At 36.5% G+C, this 22,174-nt stretch overlaps 4 protein-coding genes and 1 non-coding gene across 6 annotated transcripts; 3 read left to right on the top strand and 2 right to left on the bottom strand.

The window, feature by feature from the left end:
- Positions 1 to 4,985: 4,985 nt before the first annotated feature.
- Positions 4,986 to 5,929, bottom strand: LOC106311656 (peroxiredoxin-2E, chloroplastic). Its single transcript, XM_013748898.1, has one exon. The coding sequence runs from the start codon at positions 5,884 to 5,886 to the stop codon at positions 5,194 to 5,196; it is 693 nt and encodes a 230-aa protein (XP_013604352.1). The 5' UTR covers positions 5,887 to 5,929; the 3' UTR covers positions 4,986 to 5,193.
- Positions 5,930 to 6,469: 540 nt separating this feature from the next.
- Positions 6,470 to 7,705, top strand: LOC106311165 (F-box/kelch-repeat protein At5g39560-like). The gene has a single exon (XM_013748390.1). The coding sequence runs from the start codon at positions 6,470 to 6,472 to the stop codon at positions 7,643 to 7,645; it is 1,176 nt and encodes a 391-aa protein (XP_013603844.1). The 3' UTR covers positions 7,646 to 7,705.
- An 8,184-nt stretch (positions 7,706 to 15,889) lies between these two features.
- LOC106310471 (CBS domain-containing protein CBSCBSPB3-like) lies at positions 15,890 to 18,049 on the top strand. Of its 2 annotated transcripts, none has more exons than XM_013747702.1 (2): positions 15,890 to 15,955; positions 16,224 to 18,049. In XM_013747702.1, the coding sequence occupies exon 2, from the start codon at positions 16,240 to 16,242 to the stop codon at positions 17,878 to 17,880; it is 1,641 nt and encodes a 546-aa protein (XP_013603156.1). In that variant the 5' UTR covers positions 15,890 to 15,955; positions 16,224 to 16,239; the 3' UTR covers positions 17,881 to 18,049. The 2 variants fall into 2 exon arrangements, with proteins under 2 accessions (XP_013603156.1, XP_013603157.1); XM_013747703.1 differs by having other exon boundaries at positions 15,914 to 15,955; positions 16,230 to 18,049.
- A 188-nt stretch (positions 18,050 to 18,237) lies between these two features.
- TRNAL-UAA lies at positions 18,238 to 18,320 on the top strand. Its single transcript has one exon. It is a non-coding gene; the product is annotated as a tRNA-Leu (tRNA).
- Positions 18,321 to 18,954: 634 nt separating this feature from the next.
- On the bottom strand, positions 18,955 to 21,726 carry LOC106310808 (bifunctional enolase 2/transcriptional activator-like). The gene is made up of 15 exons (XM_013748033.1): positions 21,659 to 21,726; positions 21,407 to 21,470; positions 21,181 to 21,245; positions 21,037 to 21,084; positions 20,855 to 20,941; positions 20,685 to 20,765; positions 20,496 to 20,597; positions 20,347 to 20,427; positions 20,093 to 20,230; positions 19,925 to 20,002; positions 19,628 to 19,822; positions 19,494 to 19,544; positions 19,276 to 19,416; positions 19,125 to 19,181; positions 18,955 to 19,035 (listed from the first exon to the last, which is right to left on the bottom strand). The coding sequence occupies exons 1-15, from the start codon at positions 21,722 to 21,724 to the stop codon at positions 18,955 to 18,957; spliced, it is 1,335 nt and encodes a 444-aa protein (XP_013603487.1). The 5' UTR covers positions 21,725 to 21,726.
- Between the last annotated feature and the right edge of the window lie 448 nt (positions 21,727 to 22,174).

The raw sequence follows: 22,174 nt of genomic DNA, 5'->3' as shown, positions 1-22,174 counted from the left end.
TTGAAAACTCTTGGATTGTTGACTCTGGAGCGACAAACCATATGACATGTTCGCTAGATTTTTTGTCAAATGTTCGAGACATATCTGTGGTATCTGTGAAACTTCCAGATGGGAGATTTAGTTTTGCATCTAAACAAGGAACTGTGGTTGTTAGTTCTGCATTGAGTTTGCAGAATGTGTTGCTTGTGGATGGTTTGCACTGTCATCTCATTTCAGTCTCTCAATTGAATCGGGAGCAACAGAGTGTGTTTCAGATTACTGATAAGCTGTGCTTGATTCAGGACCGCATTACCAAGACGCTGATTGGAGTGGCTGAGTTGGAGAATGGGCTATACTTTCTCCGAGGGATGGAATTTGCGGGAGCTGTGCATCGGACAGGAGCCGTTTCTCGAGATGTTTGGCATCAACGTTTAGGAATTCTCTCTCCTAGAGTTTTGGATTTTTTATCTATTTCAGACTTGCCTACTGATAAGGCATTCAAAATAAAGCGTGTGAGATTTGTGTTCGCGCTAAATAATCTCGTTGTTCTTTTCCTATAAGTTCTAATAAAACTTCAGATGCTTTTGAATTGATTCATTGTGATTTGTGGGGACCGTATCGTTCACAATCTCGTACTGGTGCAAGATATTTTTTGACATTGGTCGACGACTATACAAGAAGTGTGTGGTTGTATCTCATGTCGACAAAACATGTTTTTTCACAAACCATACAGGAGTTCATCGCCATGGTTGAAACTCAGTTTACTGCTACTGTCAAAACTTTGCGCAGTGATAACGAGACTGAGTTCACATGTATGTCGACCTACTTTAAGTCCAAAGGCATTGTGCACGAGATGTCATGTGTGGGAACACCACAACAGAATGGCAGAGCAGAAAGGAAACATAGACACATCTTGAATGTGGCGCGTTCATTGCGATTTCAGGCTTCACTTCCGATTGAGTTTTGGGGTGAATGCATCTTGACAGCTGCAAATCTGATTAATAGAACGCCTACACCAGTCTTGAATGGAAAGACACCTTTTGAAAAATTGCATAATCGTTCTCCACCAGTGCATCACTTGAGAACCTTTGGTTGTCTCTGTTTTGCTCATAACCAGAATCACAAGGGAGATAAATTTGCTTCGTGGAGTATACGTTGCGTATTCCTTGGATATCCAAATGGAAAGAAGGGATGGAGAGTTTTTAATCTTGAAACCAAGAAGGTCTTCTACTCTCGAGATGTTGTGTTTATGGAATCAGAATTCCCATACGCATAAAATACAAGCAAGTCTTCTGCTACTATGGAACCTGCGACTCAACTTGACACGAGTCCCGTGTCTCTTGACGATGAGATTCAGAATCAGCGTATTCCGCTTGCGCTCGATGAGATAACAGAGACTGAGCCTCCAGGAGCAATATGCGACTCTCCTCCACATGAGGTCTCATCGATCGGGGAAAGCAGTGCACCTGAACCTGAACATGACCAAGCTGAGGCAGATGTATCTCAGACGACATCATCTGAAAACTCTGATATGATTGCAGAAAATTTAGAGACTTCTCTTGTCCCCTCTGATCAACCGTCTCAACAAATGGAAGTGATTCAACTTGGCAGAGGACATCGACAAAGGAACATTCCTGCAAAGCTACATGACTACATTCTCAGTACGGTACGTATGGATACGGATCCTACAGCAGGCCGCTACTCGATCTTAACATATGTAGATTACTCTGTTTTTTTAGTGAGACACTGTCAGTTTTTGGCAGCCATCACAACAGCGTATGAACCACGAAGTTTTAAATAAGCAATGGAGGATGAGAATTGGCGGTTTGCCTCTCGAGATGAGATAAATGTGCTAGAAGAGAGTGGTACTTGGGATATTGTGACATTGCCGAAAGGGAAAAAGGCACTTGGATGCAAATGGGTATTTCGTCTAAAGTTTCGAGCTGATGGTACGTTGGAAAGACATAAAAGTGGTTGTGTGTGGAAATAACCAAGTTGAAGGAGATGATTATAATGAAACGTTTGCTCCGGTTGCAAAAGTAACTACTGTACGAAGTTTTATGCAACAGGCTGCATCACTTAATTGGGAAGTTCATCAAATGGACGTTCATAATGCTTTTCTTCATGGTGATTTGAAAGAAGAAGTCTACATGAAGCTTCCTCCAGGATACCGTACTGCAGACAAAAATAAGGTGTGTAGACTACGTAAATCTCTCTACGGACTAAAGCAGGCTCCTCGTTGTTGGTTTGAGAAGTTGAATTCAGCGTTAATAGGATACGGATTTACTCAGTGCTTATCAGATTATTCATTATTCACGATGGAAACTGGTTCTAAACGTCTTCATGTTCTAGTCTACGTCGACGACTTGATTATTTCAGGGAGTACACGAGAGCTTATCAATGGGTTTAAAGAATACTTGAGTACTTGTTTTCGCATGAAGGACTTGGGGATTTCTAAATATTTTCTGGGGATTGAAGTTGCTAGAAGTCCAACTGGAATTTATTTGTGTCAAAGGAAGTATGTTCTAGACATCTTGACAGAAACAAGACTCTTAGCGGCGAAACCAGTCTCTTTTCCTTTGGAACAAAACCATAAGCTTGCTCTCGATCAAAGTGATCACTTGAGTGATGCCAAGCCGTACAGGAGACTCGTTGGTAAACTTATATAACTGTGCAATACATAACCAGACCTCGCCTACTCCATTCATGTGTTGTCGCAGTTCATGCATAAGCCACAAAAAACTCATTGGGAACCAGCTCTTCGTGTAGTTAGGTATCTGAAAGGAAGTCTTGGCCAAGGTATTCTGTTGTGAGCTGATACGGAACTCACCCTGACCATGGTATTCTGTTGTGACCAAGGTATTCTGTTGTGAGCTGATACGGAACTCACCCTGACTATATCGTTAAAATAATTGTTAATGGAACAAAAATTACCACATTCAGAAAGAACATAAGTAAGCTATATATATATCGTTAAAATAATTGTTAATGGAACAAAAATTACCACATTCAGAAAGAACACACGTAAGCTATATTGTTGAGGATATATTCATATTTTTGGGATATATTCTGTTGTAGACAAATATGTAAAGAGTATATTTTCAGTTTAGGAAAACATCGATGTATATATGTGTGGTCATTGACCTAAAAACTCAATAAGAAAACCCTTTACACAAAACATTTTTCTTGACATGGTATCTACAAAAGATCAGCTTGCGGATATATTTACAAAGGCACTTGGGAGTCGGGAGTTTGAAGGTTTCATGGGCAAGCTGGGCATTTGCAATCTCCATGCTCCAGCTTGAGGATGGATGTTAAGGATATATATGGATCTATAGAATATATTCTTATATACACAAATATGTAAAGCGTATCGGTTTCCTATTATTACGATATTCTCAGTATAGGAAAGTTAGGAAACTAACGATGTATATATATGAGGTCATTGACCTAAGAGCAAAACAAGAAAACCCTTATACAAAACAATTTTCTTGACAGATAGTTTGATTCCATCGTAGGCGGCCTTACCACAGACTCAAACTCTTGAAAATCATTTAGATAACCACCAAAGTGACCCATCATCTCGTCTCTATGCCTCTTAAGCTCACCAACTCTTTCCATATCCAGCATTCATACGAGATCTTTAACACTCCAAAACAAATCTTTTTATACCTTATGAAAAAGCCAAACATGTCAACTAAATCAATCAAACAAAAATATGGGACCATTGTTCTGAATCTTGTCTAAGAATAAATAACTAAGCACAATAGAACACAATAGAAGTTGTAACACGTGATTTGGTGATAAACAAAGACCAACATGCAAGGATCAGACTTTTTAGTGAGAAACAAACATCACACCAAAAGACCTTGAAATGAACCCACTTGGAAAACTAGAGGATCCTTACTTACTAAAGATCAATTTCAAAGCAAAATAAATGGTTTTGATAAATTTCCAAAATCAGTAGATCATTGATTATTATCAAACCGAGAGTATCAGACTCAACAAATGAAGAAAGGGAAGGACTTCAATAACCACCACACCAACAACTTCAATTAAGCAAGCTCCCACAAGGGTCAAGAACCAAATTCTCAAAGGTGAAAGCTTTATTACTCTTTCTCAAAACATAAACCTAACTTGTGTGCGAAGAAGACGCCGCGGCGGAAGAAGACGTGAGGTTGACGAGAATGAGTCTCTGAGTCGGCTGATGGAGTCGGAGTCGTCGCGGAGAGGTCATCGTCGGAGTCGATGGTTGATGGAGTCGGAGTCATCGCGGAGACACGAGAGAAAGAAAGAGGATGCTTTGGTCAAGAGAGAGAGAGAGAGGGGTGAGATAATGACACGTGTCCACAAGATTCCGTCTCTTGTGTGCCTTAGTTAAGCGACGTGTCTCCTCTCTAATTAGCCAATTTTTCTTTTTTTTTTAATCTGAAAACACTAAATACGGGTCTTAAGAGCCCGCGATAACGGTGCTCTTAACCCCTACCATGCGATTTTACGTGCATCACGATACCTAACTTACACAAAGCTAGCAGGTGATTTTGTAGTTAAACTTTGGTTGCAAAGTAAACACAAGACACAAGCGATTGTGTTTACTTTTATTTCTGTATCCTCTCAAATTACTATATGGGGGAATGTGTGTTGTTGATACGTTATAATTTTTTGTAAGAGTTTTGTATGCTCTCTATTGATTACTAGTTTGATCATAATTAGAATTGAGAATTTCGATTCAGAATATGATGATGCATCTGATTTAAAGAAATGAATATGAGATATGCATAGCTGATTTCTAAGGAAGCAATTACACCAAGTATGTATCGGCTACCAACAACCTAACGTCATTTCCGAAAGTCAATGACTTTTGGGTCTCTCTAATGTGCACAGGCCCTAGGTGTTTGCATAAAACAAGCTGAACTGTACATGTTCAGAGAAAGTCACGCAAAGTTTTGGTGTATACAAAAGACGTAGTGGGAATCTTGGTATCTGACTGAAATGGCACTTATCAATCAATTAACAAAATGTCAAACACTCATAAAAAGAGTAACCCAAAGTAGTCAACAATTCGAAACAAACATATTCCGACAAACAAAAACGACTCCGATGTTTTATTCCATTACAGATCCGATGATACACAGAATCTGAAAGCTTCACGAAAATTAAAACAGAGAAGAAAATTCAACACAAAGAGAACAAAAGTCTTAAGACAAATCAGAATCAAAGAGCTTTAAGCATATCCTCAGCACTACTGTAAGTGAAAGCGCCTCCTTCCTCAAGATTCAGCACCTTCACCACACCATCCTCCGCCAGAATCGCGTACCTCCTCGACCTAACCCCGAGCCCCACAGGCTTATCCCTCAAATCCAACTCCACGCCGAGCTTCCCCGTGAACTCTCCGTTCCCATCGGACAACAGCATCACCTCGTCGCTGATCCCAAGATCTTTCCTCCACGCCTCCATCACGAACGCGTCGTTCACGGAAACGCACGCGATGACGTCTACGCCTTTGGATCTGAGCTCTCCGGCTTTGGAGACGAATCCAGGGACGTGTTTCTGGGAGCAGGTGGGAGTGAAGGCACCTGGGACGGCGAAGAGGATGGTTTTCTTCCCGGCGGTTAGGGAGGAGACGGTGACTGTTTTGACGTCGTTGGTGGCGGGATCGAGGTAGGAGAGGGTAGAGTCGGGGAGTTTGTCTCCGACGGAGATGGAGGCGGAGATGGTGGTTGTTGAGAAGGATCTGACGGCGGAGATGGAGGCGCGGCGGGGGTGGGGTTTGAGGGAGAGGTTGGGAGCGAGGGAGCGGGAGAAGGAGATTGGGGCGGTGAAGGCGGAGGTTGGGGAGAGTAGCGGTTTGGCGACGGAGATGGCGGATGAAGAGATGAGTCTGGAGACGGAGAGAGAGGTCGCCATTGTGTGATAGATAAAGTGTGATCTAGTGGTTCAAATGTAATGTTGTGATAGATAAAGTGTGATCTATGCTAGTCATGATAATCTTTATACATCAACAGTAATGCTGGAAACACAAACACAGATCAAACTCGTCCTATTTCACTCAATTTTTCGTGGATTAAACTATTTTTTACAAATAATTAATGTATATAAAATTTATAAAAAAATAAAAAAAATGGATAATTTATTTTTTTATTCACATTAAATTTAAATTTAATTTTTTTAAATATATTGGTGTCATTTTACTATTTTAAATCTAAGACTTAATTTACTTTTACGGTATATATATTCTATACATCGAATAGTCGAATAAAAATAACATAAAATTTGTATATGTAAAATATAGTTTCCTATAAAGTAATTTAAAATATATAAATTCAAAAAAGGAAATTTTTCTAATTTATTATTAAAATTATTAATTTATAGAGTTTTCCTATTTGGATACCAAACACTAAATAGGCGTTAGATTTTCTACAGACCTAATCGCGATTTAATAAACCCTAAAATTTATCCTATTTTTTCTCCACAGCAATTGACCATGATCATGACCTTCGAAGAAGTTGAACCAAAGAAGGAAAAGATTTGCCAGCCACTGTCATTGTTTTCTTCACTTCCGGATGAAATCACAGAAAACATTCTTGCCCGTGTTTCGAGGTGGAACTATCCTTCGCTTTCTCTCGTCTCAAAGAGCTTCCGCTCTCTCTTATCTTCTATGCAAATCTATAAGACGCGATCTCAAATCGGAACCGAAGAAACTTGCGTATATGTCTGCCTACAGTTACACAATCAACCATATCCGAGCTGGTTTAGTGTTTGGGCTAAACCTAATAATCAAACCCTAACCAAACAGAGAGGAAAGATTAGGTTTAAGAAGGATCCAACTGGAAACTCGGTTGTTCCGACACCCATCCATTCTCCTCGCATAACAAGTCAGTCCACCGTAACGGTTGGTCTGGAAATCTACTCAATCGGTGGACCCCGCGAGGAGCCTTCTTCCTCTGTATGGATCCTTGATTGTCGAAGTCATACTTGGCGTAACGGCCCTAACATGACCGCGGCTCGGGAGGATCCATGCGTTTTTACTGACCATGGTAAAATATATGTGATGGGAGGTTGTAAGATTGACGAGTACTCTGCTAGACTGTTTGAGGTGTTTGATACGAAGACTCAGTCTTGGACAGTCTTGCCGGGGCCTGGTGCTGAGTTACGCATTCTTTTAACAGAAAATAATTATGATTTAGTTAATGTGATAGACGAAAAGTTTTTCGTAGTGATAAATGAAAGGGAGTACACGTACGAGCCGAAATATGGTACATGGAAACTTTTAAGAGGGCAGTCAGATTCCATAGAACTAGAAGGTGCTACAATTTGGATAAAGGATGTATTATACTGTTGCACTTACTATGGAGACTTAATCTGGTGTGACTCTGAGGATCATGAGGGTAGAGAATGGAGAGAAATCAAGGGTTTGCGAAGATTACTAGATGACTGTTGTTTAAGAAGTGCAAGTGAGTTTGCAGTGGAGGACTTTGGTGGGAAGCTTATGGTTATGTGGGGATATTCTGATATCAAACCGAAAAACAAGATTTGGTATGCTAAGATTTCTTTGGAAAGAAGTAGCAATGGACGTGAGATTTGGGGAAAGATTGAGTGTGTCGATCAGCTTACATTTCCATGCGAATCTTACGAATCCTTCTATTGTTTAAGTGCTTCGGCTTAATGACACTCTTAGCTGGAATGGCATGAGTCGTTTGCTTTTGCTTTGAACATGTTGTTTTCTTCTTTGACACAGGCTATATATTCAGTTTCTTTTTTTTTTCTTTTCATTTGAAGAACATTGTTTATACATATATTTATGGGAAAATTTTATGTTTACCACTTTTACGGTATTATTATTCATTTTTACCACCACTAAAAGAATATTTTCAAAAATACATTTTTCATTAAGTGGCAAAAGACTATTTTATCATTGTTCTCTCTATATATAATAAATAATTATTTAAATAAAAAAATTATTTTTTCGAATTATACTTTTTCAAATTTGAACTTTTTTTATAATTTTTTTTTTGAATTTTTTATTCAAAATTTCATTTTGAAAATCGAAAATTATGTTTAAAACTATTTTAAATTTATTTTATATTTTTTAAGTATTTATTTATATATTTATTAGAATCTTAAATTTTCGCATTCCAAAAACCCTACCAGAGTCTCTCAACTCTAAATCTTAAGTCTAGATTAGTTAACACTAGGAGTATAAATGTCTTTTACTCTTCGTTAAAAGTTAGGGAAAAAAAATTAATATAAACATAAAAAATTGTTCTATAAATGTGAAATTTGTGACAATTCCCCTATATTTATTGGGTGTGATTTCTTATATTAAATTCAGAAGATAAATGTTTTGGAGAGCCATGGAACTCTTGAATGAAAACATTACATCGAGCTGATGAAAGACAAATAAATCCCCCATGTTACATCTCGAACAAATCTATTACAATAAAGTTGAGTTTTTTCAGTTGCTGCCATCTTAACCTTGACTCTACACGTGTCCCCTCTTTTCATCCATAACAAAGTATTCTCGATGAGTGTTGTTTAATGGACCAAGTGTTAGTAACTGATTAATACAATGGGCTCTTAAACTATTTAGCAAACTGGCCATGAGTTATTAGGATATCTTCGTCTTGGATGTTGGAGTTGCAGAGGAAAACCACCGTGACTTTTCATATGAAACGCCTCTGGAACATGTGTAATGGCTGCAGTTATCATTTATATTCTACATAACATTGTTTATACATATATTTATGGGAAAATTTTATGTTTACCACTTTTACGGTATTATTATTCATTTTTACCACCACTAAAAGAATATTTTCAAAAATACATTTTTCATTAAGTGGCAAAAGACTATTTTATCATTGTTCTCTCTATATATAATAAATAATTATTTAAATAAAAAAATTATTTTTTCGAATTATACTTTTTCAAATTTGAACTTTTTTTATAATTTTTTTTTTGAATTTTTTATTCAAAATTTCATTTTGAAAATCGAAAATTATGTTTAAAACTATTTTAAATTTATTTTATATTTTTTAAGTATTTATTTATATATTTATTAGAATCTTAAATTTTCGCATTCCAAAAACCCTACCAGAGTCTCTCAACTCTAAATCTTAAGTCTAGATTAGTTAACACTAGGAGTATAAATGTCTTTTACTCTTCGTTAAAAGTTAGGGAAAAAAAATTAATATAAACATAAAAAATTGTTCTATAAATGTGAAATTTGTGACAATTCCCCTATATTTATTGGGTGTGATTTCTTATATTAAATTCAGAAGATAAATGTTTTGGAGAGCCATGGAACTCTTGAATGAAAACATTACATCGAGCTGATGAAAGACAAATAAATCCCCCATGTTACATCTCGAACAAATCTATTACAATAAAGTTGAGTTTTTTCAGTTGCTGCCATCTTAACCTTGACTCTACACGTGTCCCCTCTTTTCATCCATAACAAAGTATTCTCGATGAGTGTTGTTTAATGGACCAAGTGTTAGTAACTGATTAATACAATGGGCTCTTAAACTATTTAGCAAACTGGCCATGAGTTATTAGGATATCTTCGTCTTGGATGTTGGAGTTGCAGAGGAAAACCACCGTGACTTTTCATATGAAACGCCTCTGGAACATGTGTAATGGCTGCAGTTATCATTTATATTCTACATTAGCCGTGTTCTTTTAGAAGACGCAGACGCAGCGGTTAGCGATCAAAAATTGAACATCAAAATAAATAAAAAGATGGAAGAAAATTAATTAAGCAGACGCTGCGGCTACTTCCGTTAAGGTTTCTGGTGTCTTGACCGACGCTGTAAAAAGTAGCGGCTGTTAGAATGATCACTGCGTTTATTTTTGATAGGCAAAATCACCGCCGCCGGTGTCACTTTCCAGATGCGTGAACAAGAAAATAGTTATAAATCGGGTAGTTAGCCGTTGCGTCAGCGTCTTCCAAAAGAACACGGGTATTAATCCAAGCCTTTAGGTCTTTGCACCACTCCTCCCACTCTCTCCCCTTTTCTTTCTCTTCTTCATTTCATCAGTTTAGCTCGATCCGTGACGTTCATCTTCGACCAATCTCATCTCAGATGGAATCGACCGTAGAAGTCTCAGCTCCAGATCTGTTATCAAGACGCTGATCTCGGCTAATGGGTTTCTGATGCAGCGTATCATCTCCTTTACCGCCTTTGCTTTGGGCTTTTATTGTTTCAGGCTTTACTTGTATTCTAAGTTTTCCTTTTATTATTAGAACTAAGATAAGTGTTAAATTTCCTTTATAGTTTAGGGTTTTAACTATATTGAGCCTTCTAGTCTTTGTAAACAAGCACGCTTTGATTAATAGAATTATTGAGTTTTGGTTTTAAAAGAGCTTTCGAGCACTGCGAAGAGTATTCACGCCCTTATCTTCTTGTTTTCGAATTAACTTCGAGAACACGTTACCTGTTTGAAGATCAAACCCTTGATCTATCAAAACCTAGCTTCCGCACTCTATCAGTTTCTCATGTTCATGGCGGCAAGATCCTTGGCCCTGGAATCGTCGGTGGTTTGTTTCTTTCCATGCTCGGAATAATCCCTGACGCTATTCTTATTATGGGTAGGGGAAAGGTAGATTCTTTATTGAATTTTAAGATATAAAAAAGTGAATCTTTGTTTGGTTATGCGAATCAAATAGCGAATGACGATGATATTTTGATGTATAACTTCTGTATCTTATCGTTTGAGACATTAAAAGTGAATCTTTGTTTAGTCAATTAAGCAATCTTGTCTTTTCTTGTGTCAGTATAAGTTTTATTTCCTGTAAATTTTTGATATTAGTTATTTTTCTCTCGATGGATCTTGACTCTTATATGTTTGTTGGTGTTTGTTTCAGTCTCTGGATTTTCTGGAAATGTAGCAACTGCGCGAAGCCAAGTCTCTGTGGGAATGGATTAGCTCACTGGCTCTACCGTTATGCTTCCTACTGTTACTTATGGAACTTGCACGGTTGTTGGCAAGTGTAACATTTGTGAAACTATGGCAACTGTGACATTCTTGATACTTTTGATGCCCTCATGCGGTGTACTAAGACGGCGTTGGTAGCGTGTTTCTGATATTTGTTCTTTTTTTCTCTCGATGGGTCTTGAATCTTATATATTTGTTTCAGTCTCACGGTAGCAGGAGATATTAACACTTCCTCCAACATGGCACCCTGAGATTCTATAAAGACAAAAGGTAAATTATGTTCCTTATTGTTTATCTATACTTTCTTTTCTAGATTGAGTCATTGTAATTGGGGTTTTGCATAGGCCAAACAAGCGATGATCTTACAATATACCCAAGGGAAAAAAGGTTCGACGTTACAAGACAAAGTTCTTGTCGCAGGTAAGATATTGTAGTCTCATATGAGCTTATCACAAAATAGTTTGTATCACAAAAGAGTTGTGTTTCTTCCACTAGGCTGTTGATGAGACACTTTGGGTCAAACATTCTCACTTTTCACTTTTCCGGAAGCAAATACTGACGTCAAAATGAAGGTGAGTACATAAAATGGTTTCAACCTATGATATAATCCAAATACACGAGTTATATGAAACATAAAACACTTTTCTAAATTCACCTTTTGCTTTATTCGAAGGTTGAAAAGTTTTGACATGATTTAGGAATTTCCACATGGACCCTGAAGTTTACCCGGATCCTAGAAAATTTGAACCTTCTTGATGGGATGTAAGTTAGATTTCTCTTCTTGCGTTATTGGTGCCAAAGAATGTTTGTTTCATTTGAATATTGTAGCAAGTAAAATATAGTACGCTTGTGATTTTTCAGAAGGGCTTCATCCCAAGCTGGTGCTTTCTTTTCTTTTGGTGCAAGGATATGATCTTCCTAAGCTCGATATTTTAATCTTTCATCACTGATTCATTTCCTTCTTAAATATCAGTAATTCTTGCAAATTTTTAATCTTTGAAATGTCATTCCTTCTGTATTATGCTGAAAACATCCATGGAGATACTCATGTTGGCATGGTGAAACGGAGCAACATCGAATGTACAGTGGTATACTTGCCACATACCACACCAACTGATAAATGCTTGGTAAGTATCATAACATGAATCTCATCTTCCTCATTAAGCTCAAAAGGAGATGATGTTCCATTGAGTTAAACCTTTCTTCCGTTCAAAACTTATCAGGCTACGTAAGTATTTTCCATGAAACAAGGCTGTTTTTCTTTTCATTAGGTATTTTATTTTGTAAAACTCTTTTATCTTAATGTGCTTTGATAAATGGAAATACTAAAAGCAGTTCCTGATTACAAAGTTACCTCCTGACATTCTCAAAATCTTAGTCTGGAAATTAAACATGCTGTTAGCACGTCATACGCTGTAACGAAGATTCATTTTTTTTTAAAGAGAATTGTAAAGAAGACAGAAGTAATTAAAGATGAACATTACTCGAGTATACCACCATTAGACCTGATACACCTCCAATCTTGGATCTTTAGATCTTGAGACAAGAAACTCACCGAGAAGTCCTTGCATTAGGAAACAAACACCTCTTGAGTTTTAAAATTGCCATAGAATTGGTTAGCTATCAAAACTTAACAACCTATTGGACAAGAAGAATGATAATGAACGTCCAAAGAGCACTCATGTAATTTTGGTTAATCTAGATCCTAGAAATGATGTTTCTTTTTTTGGACAAAAAAAATGTTCCACGTGTTTAAAATACAAGAAAAAAAAAGCAAAATGGCTGTCCAAACACACACTTTTTCAAAATTAATATAATATAAAAATACCAAAATTTCAAAGATAGATAAAGAACATTCAGAAGTTAAAAAACTTGACACCTCATCATCATCTTCTTTAAATTAATAAATTATCCTCAAAAATTTTATTTTCTTCTTATTTATATCAAATTTATTAAAAAAACTAGCAATCCATTTTTCTAATCAATTTTCATGTTCCTTCCAAAAATTGGAATAATTTTCTTTCAACCAATGATAATTTAGTTAGCTTACATAATATAATCCAAAATATTTGAAAATAATAAATTATTCGTTTAGTATATTAATTTTTGACGTTTCATTAAACCAACTTTAACAAATAAAAAGTATTTTCACATAATTTTTTAGTTACCAAATCAAGTTTAGTAAAATTAATAAGAAAACTATAGTCGTAGAACACAACCAAGGATTTAATCATAATCAAAACAGAAATTTAAACAAAAAAATAAAAATTAAAAATTAACAAGATATAACCAATAATTTTTAATGAAATTAATATAATATAAAAATACAGAAATTTCAAAGATAGATAAAGAACATTTAGAAAAATAAAAACCAGTGATATTTTTCTATGTTTAATTAAACTCATGCTAACAAAAATGAGAAATAAGTATCACATATAATTTTTATATTTTAGTAACAAATCTGAAGCTATGAGAAATTAATAAGAAACAAAATAATAGAACCATAATCAATGATTATCACATAATTAAAACAAATATTTAGACAATCAGTTAGAAAGAAAAATATATAAATAAAATAATAAAAAATAGCAAAAGTACATATTATAATTTAAAAACATAAATTAAATAAAAATAAAATATTTGATAAAAACAAAAAAAAGTAGAGGAATCCATTCATTAAGTAATGTATCTCAAGGATTTTTCTCCTTCTAATGGTCATAAAACTCAAGTTAAGAAAAATCAATAAGAAATTTCTTGAAAATCACAACAAAAAATTAATACATAATTAAAACTAAAATTGAAAAAATAGTTGTAAAAATTTCAAAAAAAAACATTGTGCAAAGCGTAGATGTTTTCAAATAATCACAAAAGGTTGTGATATAAAGCGCAACTATAAATTTATTGAATCCAAACAACTATTTAAAATCTATCCACGTTGAGTTTTCAATGAACTAAGAGAACCTCTAAATCAAAATCATATATTACTAATATCTTTAAATACAAAACGCAATAGAAAACTACATAAAGAGAGTATAAATCAAATGTAAAATACTTTAAGAAAATACACATAATTCTAATTTCAACTTGCTGCTGCAAAAATGGTCAATCAAATAACAGGATGAGGTTGTGCTTTCGTTAATCAAATGTTGACAAAAAAATCACAATTACAGAATTTTTTTTGAACACATGTTATAAGGTTAAGACTTCGTCTTCATTTCCTAAATCAATAAATGACCTAAAAGCAATATGCAAAATATGTAAAAAACAAATTATGTAAATTTAATACAAATTATAACCAAGACGTTTGATATACAAAAAAACTATAAGAACACCAAATATTCGCTTATAAAAATAAGTTTCAGTTGAAACTAAAACTTATGATTTAACGAATTTATATTATATAAAAATAACTATTTTTAATTCTTAAGCATGTCAAGATTATATAAATTGAATATAGCAAACAAACTTATTATGTCAAACTCATTTTTAAAATTTGTTTCACTATTATAGGCAAACTATTGTTCTCCTAACCCCAAAAACATGTTTCTACTTTGACAGCACCATTGATATTATACAAAATTTCATAAAGGGGAACAAACTAGACTCCCATACATAAAGTCATTGTTTAACTTCATATCCAAAGACAAATAAAAATTTCAACAAAGTTCAAAATTTAAACAATAAAATAGTTCATGTGTCCATGTTGTACTATGACAAACTCTAAAACAGTTTGTACTACCTAAGACTAATGCTTAATTTTTGGTATTCAATTTCATTCTAAGCTTTAACATGCTTAAAGTTTTAGATCTTTCTCATCTCATGTCATGTTCATATCTCTGATTTCTTTTGTTTCCAATATTTTATGCTCTCCTACCAATGGTTTTTGTGACTGAAAGTGAATTGATCAAATGAAATATGAATTTTCTACGAAGGAGGTCATGCACATTACCCAAAGAGACATGATTCTCATGATATAAACAAAGAGGTTCCATTTTTTTTTTCTCTGAATATGAACCTCCATCTTGGTCTGCAAAGAACAAAACTTCATTTCACCGCATTCCAACTCAATTCCTAAGCTACACCCAAGAAATATACGACCCTCACATATCATGCCCATTACCACCATGAAACAACAACCATAACCATAGCACCACTACTCAAAACACAACGTAACACAACTCTCACATTTTTATGACAAAGAACACAACATATCAATAACCAATAACCACAGCAACACTCCACGCGAACCGCGGACAAACCACTAATTTTATAAAAAGATGAAGTACTGGATTATATTATAAATTTTATAAATTAATATTTAATAAACACAAAATTTAATACTAGAATAATTTATGCAGATAAATTTCTTTAATATCACATATTAAATTATATAAATAGAAATATATATTCTGTTATTTGTTTTTCATCATAATTTTTTTTCTCATTTCAAAATATTTTATTAAACAAACTTATATTTTATGTTACATATATTTGATATATAAAATAATATTTTGAATATACAAAATTTATTCAAGTTATCATAAATTTGGTCATTTTATTTTATATGAAATATATTCTAAAATATACAAATGTTAAAATATTCAAATTAATTGATAGAGTTTTTACCGTAATTCTGTCAAATCACAAATGACATGGGGTCAAATGGCTAGAAACAACCTGTGTAACATGATTGCACACGTAGTTTTGTCTATTATATTTTTTAACTAATTTTTTTCTTAAATTTGTTTAAACATATTTTTTTTAAAGATGTCTGTTTTGTATTATTATTTGACCATTTTCCGGCTAATCCATGCCACATGCAAAATTTAATTTCACTGATTTCTTTTTTCTTTTACGGGAAATACATCATTAGTTCTTGATTTCATAATTATCAGATTTAATATAGTTTGACTAAATTAAATAAGAAGGAGAAAAAGACCACCTCCTCACATACGCCGCGGAACATGATAAAAAAGGCTAAAGACATTTGCTGAAAGCCGTGGAATAACAAACCAGAGAGACGACAAGTTCTCCAAGAAAGGTAAACCCTAACCCTAATCCCATTCTTGCGTCTCAAGTTCTATCCTTTTTTCATCATCATCATCATCATCATTTCACATAAATCCTGTTCCGACCTGATTTCATTGCTCGTGTTTCTGTATGTATGCATGTTATTGTCATCGGATTGATCATCTTGATTGCATCGGATTTATTCAGATTTTTTTTGGGGGGTAAAATGTTAAAGTTGGATTTATATTCAGATTTGTGCATTTGATTTGATATTTTTTTTTATTAATTCTTCTTGCAAGCCTTAGATCAATCGATATGAGTACTCAAGCGACGGGGACTTCGTCAACATCAGGGAGGAGGAGAGGACCACCACCACCACCTTCCAAGAAACCAGACCAATCAGAGCACCACGGAAGCTTCGTCAACAACCTACCAAACTCACCTCAACCTCCCTCTAACGTAGAGAGAACAGTTAAGAAGCTTCGGTTAGACAAAGCCATCACCATCCCCGAAGGCACCACCGTCTTCGACGCGTGTCGGAGAATGGCTGCCCGTCGCGTCGGCGCCATTCTCCTGACCAACTCAAGCTCCCTCCTCTCCGGTATCTGCACAGACAAAGACATAGCTTCAAGAGTCATCGCCGAAGGGTTGAAACCGGACCAGACTCCTGTCTCCAAAGTCATGACAAGGAACCCCGTCTTCGTCACCTCTGACTCCTTAGCCTTAGATGCTCTTCAAAAAATGGTTCAAGGGAGGTTCAGACACTTGCCAGTTGTTGAAAACGGCGAAGTCATTGCTATGTTAGACATCACGAAGTGTTTATACGATGCGATCTCGAGGATGGAGAAGGCCGCGGAGCAAGGCAGTGCTTTAGCTGCAGCGGTGGAAGGTGTTGGAGGAGGAGCTGGTGGGTACGGTTTCATCGAGACGTTGAGGGAAGGGATGTTCAAGCCCGCCTTGTCTACGATTATCACCGATAGCTCCAAAGTTGTGCTCGTTGCGCCATCAGATTCGGTCTACGTAGCTGCGAAAAGGATGCGTGATCTGCGCGTTAACTCTGTGATCATCTCCATGGGGAGCAAGATCCAAGGGATACTGACTTCTAAGGACATTCTTATGCGACTTGTAGTCCAAAACTTATCTCCTGAAACGATTCTTGTCGAGAAAGTGATGACGCCTAGTCCCGAATGCGTGTCGCTAGAGACGACGATTCTCGACGCGTTGCATACGATGCACGACGGGAGGTTCTTGCATCTTCCGGTGTTGGACAAAGACGGTTCGGTTGCGGCGTGCGTTGACGTGTTGCAGATCACCCACGCGGCTATCTCGATGGTTGAGAACAGCTCCGGAGCTGTGAACGACGTGGCTAACACCATGATGCAGAAGTTTTGGGATTCGGCTCTTGCGTTAGACCCGGTTGATCATGATTCGGACGGTCATAGTGAAATGTCGGGGACGATGATGATGATGCATCGTCATTCAGATATTGGGAAGCTCACTTCTTGCCCTTCTCTAGAGCTAGAGAACTCGTTTTCATTCAAAGTCAAAGACCTTAAGGGCCATGTGCATCGGTTTAGTTCCGGTGGTGAAAGCCTTGAAGAGCTGATGGGTGTTGTGATGCAAAGAATCGGTATTGATGTGGAGGAACAAAGGCCTCAGATTGTGTATGAGGATGATGAAGGTGATAAGGTGTTGATTACGTCGGATAGTGATTTGGTTGGTGCTGTTGCTCTTGCTAGGTCTACAGGACAGAAGGTGCTGAGGCTGTTTCTGGACTTCACCGAGACAGAAACAAGGAGCTTGGGTTTGGAAACGGGTCAACTCAAGAAAGTGAGTACTCTGGATGGAAAGGGATGTGGCGGGTGGGTTACATGGCGTGGTGGTGTTGTGGTTACAGGAGCTGTTGTGATAACGAGCGTAGCTGTAGTTGTTTACTTGAAACGCTCAAAGACATGATTCTGATAAAGCATAATAACTCTCTTTCTTTATATTATTGTAAGCTTCATATTATACAATATTGTTGTCTCTTTTGTCAGTTTGGGTTTACATGTTGTAAAACCTATTCAGAAGAGAACATAAGGTTTGACAGAGTTCATGTAAAACATCTTAAACCGAGAAAATAAAACCAGGGAATGTTGTTGTACTGCAATTGCTGTGTTGTAATGTTGTTACTTACATAGACAGGAATTGTGGTGGATATGTGGTGAACCAACAAAGAAACCACAATGCAGAGAAGGTTCAAGGTTTGTTACCTGTTGTTATGATTTTGAATTACAACTAATAGATGCTAGATTTGAATTAGTTTACAGAAGCGCAGGTTTGCCCGAGAGGTTAAGGGGGAAGACTTAAGTTCTTCTGCACATAAGTGCGCGTGGGTTCGAACCCCACAGCCTGCATTTTTTTTCGTGTATCTCATGTAAGAAAGAGTGAGAGACACGAACTTGGCATCCGTAGATTTTTTACTAGGGCAAATCGATTGAAGTCCAGATGTTAACTACAACTCAACATTAGTTTCATGTTCGTTTTTTAACATTTGATTGGTGTTGGAAGTGGGCTTACCACTATAGCCCTTCTTGAGTCAACAGTAACTTACATGGGATTCAGCTTTGTTGTGTAGGTTTGACTGTTGACGCAGTCACCACAAATATGTTATTGAATAAGATAACAAAATACCATTGATTTACCTTTTTAATGCAATGCTAAGAAACTTAGGCCTTGATTGTTTATACAGTTTTTGGTTTTTAGTTGTTGTTGTGTAAGCTGATTTCATATTCAAGTCTCAAGAAAACCAAGAAAGAAAGGACAATCTACACAAAGATTTTTATTATAATATAAGAGAACAAAACATAACGCCAAAGTATACCACTGATATACTTTATAAGGCTGATTGCAAATAAAAAAGTGCAGGTTTGCCGAGTGGTTAAGTGCGTGTAGCCGGTGGTACATCACATGAAAACAACTCTTTTTATTTCAAAAACAAAAACTCAAATCTCAACATCATCAAACTCTCAGCTCCAGTTGATTCTCTCATTAGTATGGCTCCACAGGCTTGCGGAAATTGACTCCTGCATACACTGCCTCGGCTCCAAGCTCCTCCTCAATTCTCAATAGCTTTAACAAACATTACATGCGGATCAGTTTGATGAATACTCTGTGATCATATTCAGATCAGTCAAGAAAACATCATTTGTACACTAAACCTGATTGTATTTGGCAAGACGCTCTGATCTGCATGGAGCTCCGGTCTTGATTTGCCCCTGTGCATGATGATATAAAAACAATAAACACTAGACTTCAATATTTTATTTCAAAACAGACTTCAACATTTTATTGTAATGTTGGGTGACTTACGGTTGACAAACCAACAGATAAGTCAGCAAGGAAGGTGTCCTCGGTCTCTCCACTACGGTGGCTGGCCATCACTCCCCAACCAGCTCTCTTGGCCATCTTAACCGCCTCAATACTCTCCGTTACAGATCCTATTTGGTTAACCTGTTTGTTCATTCACCAAAGGAGTTTATTAAGACAGTTTCAAAAGCCTTCAGTTAAGAATAAGGTGGGGGTGTTACCTTTAAAAGAAGAGCATTGCATGACTTTTCTTTGATTGCCTTCTCAACTCTCTGCACAAGAAAGAGTGTTAGAGATATATATATATAACCACTTTGGATAAAGAGTAAGTTCTACTTGATTAGTTGTGTCAGACCTTGGGGTTGGTGACCAACAGATCATCACCTACAATCTGATACTTCTCGCCCACCTCGCGGGTTATCTTGGCATAGTGCTCCCAGTCGTCTTCGTCAAATGGGTCTTCAATGGATACAATTGGGTACTCTGCAAGGAATGACTTGTACAGGTCCTTGAGAGCATCTCCAGAAATCTTTAGCGAGCCATCGTTGTTCTGAAAATACACAAATAGGCCAGGAGATAGACAATGAGAGCAATGTTCTTGATTGCTTCTCAAGAAAGTTTAGGGTTTCTAAGGTAAACAAGACTACTTTACCTCTTCTTTGAAGTTCAAGTCGTAGGTATTGTCTGATGTGTAGAACTCGGATGCAGCCACATCCATTCCAATGACAACCTATCAAGTTATGACCGAAACCCATTAGTTTCACTGCTTAAGCTTTGGGTTCAGGGGGACAGTGTAAAGTATAATGGGTACAATACAGACCTTGCCAGTGTATCCGGCCTTATCGATGGCAGTCTTGAGAAGTTCGAGACCTTCCTTGTTCTCTTGAATGTTTGGTGCAAAGCCACCTTCGTCACCAACGTTGGTTGCATCCTGACCGTACTTCTTTTTAATCACAGACTGAAATATCACACGTGAATAAATCACATAAAATGTGTTCAAAAAAATAAATAAGTCACATACATGTGTGAGGTTACATGTCAATCAAGAAGAAACAAAATGAATAAAGATTTTACCTTCAAGGTGTGGTAGACTTCCACGCCCATTTTCATGGCTTCCTTAAAAGATGATGCTCCAATAGGGAGAATCATGAACTCCTGTGCCAACACATGTTGCATGTCAACTAGAGTCTTGGGTTATACAAAATGAAACATGTCCACCATACCTGCATTGCAAGCTTGTTTCCTGCATGGGATCCACCGTTGATGACATTGAAAGCGGGAACTGGTAGCACTACCTTGGGGTTACCAGCAAGATTAGCAATGTGCTGCAGCAAGATGCAAAGGAGAGTAAAGAATTAGAAAATCTACAAGAGACGAGTTATATAACCTAAGCAATTACAAGAGCATCAAACCTTGTAGAGAGGGATTCCACTGACAACAGCACCAGCTTTGCAAACAGCAAGAGACACAGAACCAATAGAATTGGCTCCAAGCTATAAGCAAACAAAAGAAGCAAGGTATTTTAAAATCATCTCACATGCTCAAATGAATGGACAAAAAAAAGAAGTATATTACTAAATACCTTTTGTTTGCACCAGCCCCATTCATTCTGAGTCCCATCAAGTTGGTGAACCATGAAGTTGTCAATAGCAGTCTGCTGAGTTGGGTCCTGCAGACAAGAACAAATACACAAATCTTTGCAAACTAAGTGATCCATAACGTGTATAAAGGTTTGATGCAGAGAATGTTTAATAAGTGTGTCACCTTGCCAATCAAGGCTGGGCCAATGATTGAGTTAACGTTTCTAACAGCCTATAGACATCAATAAGAAAACATGTTACGATCAGAAACATTTGGTCATCTGTTAGAAAACAAGTTCATAATCAAGAACATAACACGTATACTCACCTTTGAGACACCTTTTCCAAGGTAGTCGGATCCTCCATCCCTTAGCTCAACTGCCTCATAGATTCCTATGGCATATTTACAATAATAATAAGTTACACAGACCAATAAAATCCACTACGACTGATAAATCTAACCAAACATTCATATCTGAATAAAATAAGCTAATGGTGGTAGGCAAGAGATATACAGTTAGAAAGAATGGATAGAAAACCCAAAAGCAACATACCAGTGGAAGCTCCGCTAGGAATGGAAGCTGTCACCTTAACGCCAGTGGATGTGTGGACATCAACCTATATAAACATTATCAAGACATTAACTAGTCTTCTTTCTGTTTTCAATCCATGAATAAACAATGTAAACAACACTAGGGGACAATAAACTTGCGATGTAATAGCTTTTCAAAACTTGGGAACCAAGACAAATGTTTCTTTCTTGTACATAAAACCGGTTATGTAAACATATAAGAAGAAAAACAAACCTCGACGGTGGGGTTACCTCGGCTGTCGAAGATCTGTCTAGCTTTAACAGCAGTGATAGTAGCCATAGTCTCAGATAACAATTTACACAAAAATATGATGAGTCTAGCTTAGGTGTTCAGTTTAAATGAGATATATATAAGGTGTTCAGTTTAGGACGCAGCCGTCGGATTATAAATACAGTGATCTAATAATAGCCGTCCGATTATAAAAAGATGTTGTGTTGCACGACTTTTGCAAATGCCCCAAAGGTTTCCTGTTTCGCGCTGCTCCTTGCCCGGTAGCAAATTACGACCTACCTTGGAGAGTCGCATACACTCTGGAACAAGTAATATACTAGCTATAATAATAAGAAATATATATATATATATATATATTATTCGATTTGTGTGTTATTAGATGCACATAGATTTTTAGAAATTAATATAGAATGGAAAAAGGAGCAATACAATAAGCTAATGATGTTGTACGATCTTTATTTCTATACCACAAAATCAAGCTTCAAGTGTCTAAAAGCA

Source organism: Brassica oleracea, chromosome C8 (assembly GCF_000695525.1).
Source record: "Brassica oleracea var. oleracea cultivar TO1000 chromosome C8, BOL, whole genome shotgun sequence".
Lineage (NCBI taxonomy): Eukaryota > Viridiplantae > Streptophyta > Magnoliopsida > Brassicales > Brassicaceae > Brassica > Brassica oleracea.
Note: the sequence above shows the minus strand (reverse complement) of the source record. Positions and strands in the feature narration are given on the sequence as shown.

Coding starts and splice junctions, on each gene's coding strand:
- LOC106311656 (XM_013748898.1), bottom strand. CDS start 5,886: ATGGCGACCTCTCTCTCCGTCTCCAGACTCATCTCTTCATCCGCCATC.
- LOC106311165 (XM_013748390.1), top strand. CDS start 6,470: ATGACCTTCGAAGAAGTTGAACCAAAGAAGGAAAAGATTTGCCAGCCA.
- LOC106310471 (XM_013747702.1), top strand. CDS start 16,240: ATGAGTACTCAAGCGACGGGGACTTCGTCAACATCAGGGAGGAGGAGA.
- LOC106310808 (XM_013748033.1), bottom strand. CDS start 21,724: ATGGCTACTATCACTGCTGTTAAAGCTAGACAGATCTTCGACAGCCGA. Junction 20,428..20,495: donor GAAACAAGCTTGCAATGCAG/GTATGGTGGACA, acceptor GTGTTGGCACAG/GAGTTCATGATTCTCCCTAT. Junction 19,545..19,627: donor TGTTGGTCACCAACCCCAAG/GTCTGACACAAC, acceptor TTTCTTGTGCAG/AGAGTTGAGAAGGCAATCAA.